General features: G+C 53.2%; 1 protein-coding gene across 1 annotated transcript; it reads right to left on the bottom strand.

Annotated features, from left to right (window-relative positions):
* Positions 1-1,055: 1,055 nt before the first annotated feature.
* Positions 1,056-8,572, bottom strand: QARS1 (glutaminyl-tRNA synthetase 1). The gene is made up of 24 exons (XM_059939592.1): positions 8,423-8,572; positions 8,130-8,277; positions 7,646-7,755; positions 7,414-7,489; positions 7,139-7,203; positions 6,530-6,583; positions 6,344-6,404; positions 5,936-6,007; positions 4,979-5,064; positions 4,727-4,813; positions 4,191-4,290; positions 3,998-4,076; positions 3,808-3,916; positions 3,578-3,708; positions 3,379-3,471; positions 3,128-3,265; positions 2,954-3,041; positions 2,721-2,864; positions 2,492-2,596; positions 2,207-2,299; positions 1,965-2,092; positions 1,805-1,871; positions 1,605-1,730; positions 1,056-1,190 (listed from the first exon to the last, which is right to left on the bottom strand). The coding sequence occupies exons 1-24, from the start codon at positions 8,537-8,539 to the stop codon at positions 1,140-1,142; spliced, it is 2,328 nt and encodes a 775-aa protein (XP_059795575.1). The 5' UTR covers positions 8,540-8,572; the 3' UTR covers positions 1,056-1,139.
* Positions 8,573-9,918: the final 1,346 nt, after the last annotated feature.

Here is a 9,918-nt window from a genome sequence, read left to right on the forward strand (position 1 = left end):
TAGGGCGGAGCGTACCGCCCTCAGACGCCCCTCCATGTGGGGCGGAGCCAGGGCCGAAGATCGGCCTAGCCCTGGAGCCTGGGCAGGCCTGGGCTTGAAGCTCACTCTCAGGACCCTTATGCCGCCTGCCGGGGCCTCCTTCTCGCAGCCTCACGCGGTGCGGAGACCAGCCTCTTACTTAAGGTGGGCCCCACAGCCTCTGACCTAGGCCCGGCGCCTCCAGCTGCACCCCACCTGGGAAGCCCCGGGTCACTCTCCTCCAGGAATCCCTACCATCTGGGACCCACCCCTCACCCTCTATCTGCTGTCATCCTAATTCAGTCTTCCGCAGTCCAGTCCACCTTAAAGCGGGCCTCGGGTAGCCTGGTGTTTGTATACAGGGAAAATGTGGAGGGTGTTAAAGCTGCAGGCACACGCGGACTTCACCAGTAGCCCACACTGCCCCAGAGAGGCACAGACTACCATACTGTTTCTTAAAAAGGCCTCTGGACCTTTGCACTTGTTCATCCTTCCCTGGCAAACTCCTAGTTCTTTGGGGTTCCCCTCAGGAGTCACTTCCTGAGAGTAGTCTTCAGAGGCCCAGGCTGGGTCAGAAACCTCCTCCAGCCTCACACAGGCCCCAGGGAGACATCTGCACAATACCTGGTCGCCCTCTGTCTCCCCAACTAGGTAGTGGACTTAGAAGGCCACCACACAGGTCTTCCTCATCTCACTGTGCCTGGCACATAGTACGTACTCAATAATTATTTTTTAATGACTGGACTAGGAGCCAGGCCTCTCCATCTGCCTAGGCATGCAGGCAGACACAAACCTTCCAGGTCCCTCTGACACAGGGCTCCTAACAGTGGAGCAGCATCCCAGGACCCACCATTCCCTCAGACCAGGTGCAGAAGATAACGAATCAGGCCCAGGCCTCAGCCCTCGAGCATCAAGAAGTGCACCAGTGGTTTCAAAGCTGTCAGTACTGCTCTGTGTGTAGCGTACCTTCCCCCTCCCCCAGCATGACTCTAAGGCCCTCGGGTGCTAGGAGACCAGAGAGATAACACAGACCCCAGGGGGATTTAGCTGTTCTTTATTGACATGGAGTCTGGGTACCCCTCGCCTCCAGAAGGATGAGGTAGGTCCACAGGACTTCCAGTTCACACTTTTCCTGGGTCCTCCTTCAGTGTGACGGTCCGGTTGAAGACAAGCTGGAGGGCAGAGGGGGAGGAATGACCACCAAGCCAGAACCAGGCCAGAAGGCCTAAGTGGGTCTCACCAGACACCCCACTCCAACCCTCACTTCATCCCAGAGGAGCTGAGGGCCAAGAAACTCTAGTTTTCAATAACTTTTTGACTTTGGCTAAAGGACTGGATGGCTCTGGGTCTCCATTTTATAAGAATTATAACAATCCCTATGCCTGGCCCCAACCTTGAGGAATAAGAAAGGAAGGGTTCACACAAAATTTTGTGCACGGACTTAACCTCTGAGCCTGTTTCCTCATCGGTAGAACATGAACCCCACCTCAGGTGGTGAAGATTAAGTAAGGAAATGTCAGCAAAGTGCTTAGCACAGAGAATGGCAGCCACCACCATCATTGTTGCGGAAAGGTAAATTCAAGCACCTGTCCCTGGCGGCTGTCTGGATCCACAGAAAAGTAACCAAGCCGCTCAAACTGGAACTTGTCGAAGGGCTTTGCCAGGGCCACAGAACAGTCCACTAATGCTGCCTCGACCACTTGTAGTGATGCCTGTGGGCAGAGAACTCAGGTGGCCATCCAGCCAGAAAGGCCCACCACCCTCACCCCATACCCCATGAGCCTACCGGGTTCAAGTCACTTAAGAATCCACCAGGCACCTCAGCAGGATCCTCAGGGTTCTTGTGCTGAAATCTGCAGCCAGAGTGAAGGTCAGACTCCAGCTGGGCAGCCACAGCAAGCAATGCCCATCTTGTACCTGCCCCAACACCAGCTCTGTTCACTCACAGTCGCTCGTAGAGGCGAATCTCACACGTCAGAGGCTGTGATACCCAGTGAATAAATGCCTTGGGCTTTTCTCCAGCATCTGCCCGTCTGCAGGTCACCTCAAGCCTTTCCACACAGCCACTGGGGCCCTGGAAGTCAAGGGGCCTGCAATCAGACTTGGACACCACTACCAGGACTGCAAGCTGCACCCAGATCCTCACCCCAGCAGGCACTGTGGTAGGAAGGCTGCAGCTGGCTCTCACCTTGACAACATGCTGCAGCTCGATGATGTAGCCTGTATGCCTCAGGCCCACAGGCTGGCCCCATGCCAGGCGCTTATAGCCTGGCTCTGGCTCCTAGAGGTAGGAAGTGGGGTGGACACAAGAGGCTGCAAGGGTCGGGCAGGTACAAGAGGCTTCTCCCACCCCTATGTCTGGCAAGGATTGGTTTGACTGAAGCAGGGAGTAGATGGACTGATAGAAGAAGAGATGAAGGGCTCTCAGGACTGGGCCCAGGAACAAATAGGACCCTTCACCACACCCATTCACCTCTCTGAAGTCAGTCCTTTCAATGAAGACAATGGGTCCAAAGGGAATCTGATGGAAGCCCTTGGTCTCATCAGCTGGGAAGCTGGGTACCTGAATGTCCAAGGACTGCAGTAGGAGATAAGTGTCTGAGTCACACTAGGCACTGGGATTCCCACACCCAAACCCAGGTGCACCACCCAACACACACACACACACACACACACACACACACACACTGAAGGAGACTTACCTTGGCAGCAGGAAAATTGGTGATGACCACCTGTAATGGCGCTAGCACAGCCATGGCCCGAGGGGCTGTGTCATTCAGCACATCACGCACACAGGCTTCTAGCAGATGTGGTTCCATTGTGGTCTGTGCCACTGTCACTCCCACCTAGCAGGAAAGGACAGCATCAGTCACAGCCACAACCACATACTACTGTGCTCAGCCCCTACCTGCCCACTCAGCCCACTCGTCTATACCCGAGCACAGAAGTTGTTGATGGCCTCAGGCGGGAAGCCCCGCCGACGTAAGGCTGTGAGCGTGAAGAGCCGTGGGTCATCCCAATCCCTGTGGGCGAGGTGGTGGTGAGAAGACCTTTGGCAGCACATGCTACTAGTACCACCAACCTTCATTAGCCAAAAAGCCACACCTACCGCACAGCGCCAGCTGCCACAAGCTGGAGAATCTTCCTCTTAGAGACAACAGCATAGTGCAGATTGAGGCGGCCGTACTCCCACTGCACAGGACAATAGACGTCCAGTGCATTGCACAGCCAGAAGTAGGAAGAGCGTCTGGGGTGGGAGGGCAGAGTCAGGACTGGCCACCTCCAACCAGGGAGAGACCGGCAGGAAGGGCTGCTGGAACCCCACTGGCCCTCCCCTCCCCACGGGCCCAGCTCCCTCACCGGGCCTGGAATTCCTTGGTGCAGAGTGAGTGGGTGATATGCTCGATGGAGTCACAGAGGCAGTGTGTGTAGTCATAGGTGGGGTAGATGCACCTGCAGGGCATAGGCAGTGGGCCCCACCATCCGGCCCCACTCTGCCCTACCCATGGCCCACCCGCCACTCTACAACTCCACAACCCCACCCCAAGCTCACACCCACCAGGTGTCCCCTGTGCGGTGGTGCGGTGTATACTTGACTCGATAGGCCACAGGGTCCATCTTGCCATCCTCCATCACCAGCTTCATCCGCAGTGTGGCCTCACCCTCTGCAAACTTGCCCTTGCGCATTGCCTGAGAGGGAGCAAGGGCTCAGGCTGCCACTCAGCACAGGGGCATCTCATTCTCAGTACCTTGGCCCACCTAGACCCAATTGCACCCCCAGAGCCCCACCTCGAAGAGCAGCAGCGACTCCTCTGTGGGACGGTCTCTCCAGGGTGAGGGCAGTGGGTTGTGGCCTTTGAGCTCCTCTCCTCGCTGGTGGCACACATAGGCCTGACCCCTATGAGGAAGGGGTGTGAATGCCCAGCATGGCTGTGCCCTGGTCAGCCTGGCTGGCTCCACATCATGGCCTTGGCCTCACCTGCGGATAAGCTCCTCGGCCCACATATACAGCTGGTCAAAATAGTTGGAGGCATATGTCACCTTGTAAGGTGTGTAACCTGGGGCAGAATGAGACAGTATTAGCAACCAATCAGGGACACCCAATGGCAGGCCATGGCCCAGGGAGAGGCCCACTGATAAGCAGTTCTGCCCAGGTCTTCCCCAACCCATACCCAGCCAGGCCACCATGTCGCAGATGGCAGTGAAAAACTTTGCTTCCTCCTTCTCAGGGTTGGTGTCATCAAAGCGCAGGAAACAGATCCCATTGTTGGCCTAGGAGAGTTGCAGTATCTGTGAGCTCCCACGTCGTCAGCTCCTACAATCCATCTCATCAAACTGGGACATTCTCAGAGCTCTCCCACGTCAGAATTGAAAATATCTTTCACTCACCTTCCTGTATCTAAATGCCCTAAACAAGGCATCTCATACTAACGTGGGACACAGCATAGCCTCTTCCTAAGCCCAAGAGGTTGCACTGGGAATTTCCCCAAATGTGAACTCACTGCCTCACCAAGAGTTTTTCCTCAATGAGCCCAATTGGATGGATTCCTAGGTATCTGTCACACATTTCTAGGTATCCCCTCCAAGGCCTCTGTCTGCTCTGGGACACTTTATGGGAGCAGCAGGAAAAGTAGGGATACCTCTCTGGTACCTAGTCATGGGAGCAGCAAGCAGTTACCCTGCTTGCCAAGTCCCCAGACACACTCACCTTGGCATAGCCAAAGTTGAAGTTGATGGCTTTGGCATGTCCAATGTGCAGGATTCCATTGGGTTCTGGCGGGAACCGGGTACGTACCTGAGATAAGAGGAATGGGAGCAGAGGAATCAGGTCAGAGCTCAGACTACACTAAAGGATGACCCTTCCCAGGGAGGCCATGGTGATAGGTAAGGTGGGGTAGTATGAAGGCAGCCCCAGGCAAGTGATGATGGCACTAGCTAGCCTGGCAATACTCCCACACACCTGTCCTCCAGTGATTTCCAGGTGCTGCTTCAGTAGATCCATGGTATGTGGAGTGGTCACATAGCCCGGGGTCTTATAGTTCTCACCTGCCAGGGCCAGAACATGCCTGATGATACCAGGCTGCAGCCCAGGGCTCCCTATCCCAGGGACCTGACTACAAGAATTGCTATTAAGATCCAGCCCTCCACAAGAAAAGGAAACCCTCTTACACTGTTGGTGGGAATGTAAATTGGTGAAGCCATACGAAAAACAGTATGGAGTTTCATCCAAAAACTAAAAATAGAGTTGCCATATGATCTAGCAATCCCACTAATGGGCATATACCCAGACAAAACTATAATTCAAGAAGATACATGCACCACTACGTTCACAGCAGCACTATTTACAATAGCCAAGACATGGAAACAACCTAAATGTCCACCGTTAGATGAATGGATAAAGAAGATGTGGAACATATATATAATGGAATATTACTTAGCCATTAAAAAGAATGAAATAATGCCATGTGCAGCATCATGGATGGACCCAGAGATTATCACACTAAGCAAAGTAAGTCAGAAAGACAAATACAGTATAATATTACTTATAGGTGGAATCTAAAATATGACATAAATGAACATATCTACAAAACAGACAGACTCACTGACATAGAGAACAGACTTGTGGTTGCCAAGGTGGGGAGCAGGGATAAGGGAGGAAAGTACTGGGAGTTTGGGATTAGCAGATGTAATCTATTATATATAGGATGAATAAACAAGTTCCTACTGTATAGCACAGGGAACTATATTCAGTATCCTGTGATAAACCATAATGGAAAAAAATACATACATATGTATAACTGAGTCACTTTGCTGTACAGCAGAAATTAAACACAACATAACAAATCAATTATACTTCAATAAAATTAAAAAAAAAAAAAAATCCAGCCCTCCACAGAGTTTCAACCTGCCTGCTCACCAGGCTTGTGGAACTTAAGCGCCTCGCCTCGGAGCTGCTCCATCAGAGACAGGGTCTGAACAACAGCCTCACCTGCAGAGAATAGACCAAGGAAACTTATTCTCTGGATACAGCTACCACATCCAGCTCAGGGAGGTGCCTGTCGATACTACCCATATTCTGCAACCAGAATAGAACCAAGCAGTCCCCTCTTCCCCCAACCCCAGAGACAAGAGATACAGAGCCAGACTTCTCAGGCTTCCTCTGACTAGTTTCTGGGTAAAGGAAACACCAGAAATTCCAGTCTTGCAGCAGAAGACAGAGTGTTGACTAAGCCAACGGCCTGAGGAGTCTGGGCTATAAGGACCCATCAGGTGGAAAACCCAGAAATCAGGGAGTTGAATGTGACAGGAGCCTCAAGCCTCTCACCATTCTCCACCACATCCTTTGCTGTCCTTCGGTCTGTTTCTTCTGGCCGAGCCTTTGCCACCTGAGAGAAGTTCAAAAGTTGGGTCAAGGTCTCGGGATCACTGGGGTCAGATACTCCCTTCCCCAGCCTGAAGTTTCACCCTACCCCACCTCATCCCCAGGACCCAAGACCATGCTCAGTCCCACCTTGGGCTTCTTCTCCAGATCAGTCTCCGTCTTGGGACCCAGGAGGTGGAGGACCTGAGCAGAGACCAGAGTCAGAGCTGGGACAGGAGCCCATGACTGACCCCATCCACCCATCCAGCTAAGGGCTTCTTGGTTCTGTCTACTGGCACCACCTTGAAAAACCTACCTAGCCCATCCCACCTCTGCTCCTCACATGATTCTGCGGCCTCAAATGCTTTTTCCCTCCTGAGGGTCCTGGGCTCAGGTAACAAAAACAGCCATTTACAGAAAGGAACTGTGGGCCCAGCATCAAGATATGCCATCGACCTCAACCATCACCCTCTTGTGATTCTCTGCCAGCATGCTGAGATGAAGGCCACATCACCCTTATTTACAAGATGAGGAAACTTAGGTTCAGAGTAAAGCAACTCACCCCAAATTAGGCAGAACCCAGAGGCCCAAGTCTTTCACTGTCCAACTGGGTGCTGCCCCCTCTACCCCAAGCTCTACTATCCACCATCAGAATAGGAATAGGCTCTCTTCCCCTCCCACCACCATTTATCCCTCAGTGGACTCTAGACACTGTCTCTGGCAGGGTCTTTGCCTGCTTCAGCTCCAGGAGGCACCCACCTGCATGTCTACTTCGTGCTTGATCATTTTGCCATCTGCCCACTTGAGCGCAGCCCGAGCCTCTCCTAGAAATATGGGCAGAGGGAGCTGCAGAAAGGCAAAGCAGGACATTGCCCACCCTCTTTCCCAAAAAAAGAACCTGGCTGACCTCAAAAACCACAGCCAGACCACTTTTAAGGTGTTCCTATTCCTCTTCCCACCTCCCTCTCACCCATGCAGAAGAGAAGCCATGACTAGAGAGAATAACATAGTCCCCTGCCCCAGGCCCTGCTCACCCATCAGCAGCCCCATATTGAAATGGTAACGCTCTACTAGGAGCTGGGGTCGGTGGCGATTTATGGCAGCCTCCACCTACAGAAAGCCAAACCATGTGGTTCAGGAAAGTGTTCTTCAGAAATGCTCTAGGAACACACACCCTCACCCTGGGTCTTCCTGGTTGGAAAAGCTGAGCCACTCCTTTTCAGGGTCAGTACTAAGGAGGCAACCGATGCCTGGGGAAAGACTCACAGCCTCCTCAATCTGCTCTGGGGTCACCACAATGCCCACACCACATTCCTGCTCAAAGTCCATGGTGTTGATGGGGTCCAGGGGATGACTCCGCACATACTCAAGGGCAGCTGAAAAAGGAGAGCCAATGAATTTGTCGCATCTCAGCTCCAAGCAGTAGGAAGACAAAGCCCTAATCCGATCCATGAAACCCCAATTAGTTTGGCCTCCTGGGAAATTAAGTCTTGCACCTCTAGAAAAGCCCTGAGGTCACAGGAAAGAAGCATGTGTTCTAAGGGAAACTCTCCCTCAGACCTACAGTTCTCTAGTCAGTCTCACCAGCGGTGGCCCTGTCCATCCCTCAGTGCCAGGGCCTGGGTTTAGAGGGGAATGCAGAACTAGTAATGCAGAGAGACGCTGAGGGACTTCGCAGAATGGGTAGATAGGGATCTTGGCTGAGAGGAGGAGTTGGAGGTGGAAGCGGCAGGACAGGCAGGTGTCTCACCGCTCAGCTGGGTCTCCGTATGGATCTTCCTATTGGCTATGTAGCTCACAAGGAAGGAGAGACGCCGCGGATCCCGGAGTCGGGAGGCCAAGCCATAGAGCAGGGTCCCGGTAGCCTTGTCGATGGTGCAGCCCAGAGTCTGTTGCGCCTGAGGTCAGAGGGATCAGGAGATAAACCCCATGCCCAGTAAGAAAGGCCTGAACAAGACAAGCTAGGTTGGCTGGGGTCAGGACCGAGTCTGGCGCTGCGTTGGGGAACAGTCGGCAGCCCGGGCCAGGGACTTGGGTTCGCACCTGGGTCGCCGCCTCGCGCAGCTGCGCGCTCAGAGCCGTGTTCTTGAGCGTCTCGCGGGCCTTGTGTTCGCTCAGGCCGAGGCCGGTGAAGAGCGACAGGGAGTCCAGAGCTGCCATTGCTGGGACGCCGGAAACCGAAAGAAAACTTTGGGGCCAATCTGCACATTGGCATTAGCCCACTGGCCAATAGGAGAGCGACGCCGTCAGGGAGAGCCAATGGTATCCTTCCTTGGCGGGAGGGGGCGGGGATCTCCAAGGTTGTTAGCGTCATTGAAAGGGCAGAGGGCGGCCTTTCCTGCCTTTCACGGCGCTTCACTTCCGCCTTCGTGCTCCAGGTCACTGGAAGGGGTACTGGCCAGGGGACTTCAGGGGATGATTTGCCAGGAACCTGGAGGGAAGGTGTTCAGCACCAAGGCAGGAGGCAAACATGGGCATAGCCCTTTGCTCTTCGACTTTTCTCCTTCAGCCCTGGAAACCTCGGGACCATCCCAATTCTGTTCTTGGGAACAAATGTGAGTCCCTATCGCGTTTCTGACGTCAAAGCTTTGGAGTTGTCACGGAAACATTTGAACAGAATGAAGCCTGGGAAATTCTGTCAAGACTCGAGCACAGAGAATGTCTGAAATGGCCCATCGATGGGCACCAAAAGTCTGGCACTTTTTGAGCACCCACCTGGACACACACCTGGCCAGGAAGGGCCTCGCATAAATTCTGTGATGATTTGGTTTAAACTCTCCTGTCTGGGAATTCCCTGGTGGTCCAGTGGTTAGGACTGTGCGCTCTCACTGCTGAGGGCCTGGGTTCAATCCCTGGTCAGGGAACTAAGATCCCACAAGCCACGTGGTGTGGCCAAAAAAAAACACAAAACATCTCCTGTCATTCTTACCCCCCTTATCAACGCATGCATATGTCAGGAAAACCACAAGCAGATTAGACCTTGAAATCCACATGCAGGTGTTTGACAGGATATTTTATTGAAGTTGGGATAGGGTGGGACAGAGGAGGTAGAATAATTATGATGATGTTCTTGGGGGTCTCCCCAGTCTCATTGGACTTCCAGGACCTGCTGAGAATCATTAGGCTGAAACTGAACATACAACCTGTTTTCTTTATGGAACTGGAGCTGCTGGTGGTGACATGATGAGGAGATGCCCAAATTTGGGATGGGAACTCAGGCTCTTAGAGGCCTTGTCATCACTGATACTACCGGACCTTCAAGCACTGGTCAGGATCCTGACTGCAGTCTGTATCCATAGTGTGTCCTTGTTTGTTACTATATCCTACTAATGAGCAAGTCCATTTCTGGGCCCCACATGATGACCACACGCCAGGTTCTGCCCAGTGCCACACTCCGTATCAGTATCCAGAGCCAGTCCTGTGTCTTGGCTCCCCATGGCGCCTTGGCCCCAGCCTGATGCCCAGCCCAGCCAAGGCCAGGAGCAGGCATTAAGCAGGAGTTGCAGTGCAGTGGTGCCACAGACAGGCACTAAGAAGCA

This window comes from Balaenoptera ricei, chromosome 11 (genome assembly GCF_028023285.1).
Source record: "Balaenoptera ricei isolate mBalRic1 chromosome 11, mBalRic1.hap2, whole genome shotgun sequence".
Classification (NCBI taxonomy): Eukaryota; Metazoa; Chordata; class Mammalia; order Artiodactyla; family Balaenopteridae; genus Balaenoptera; species Balaenoptera ricei.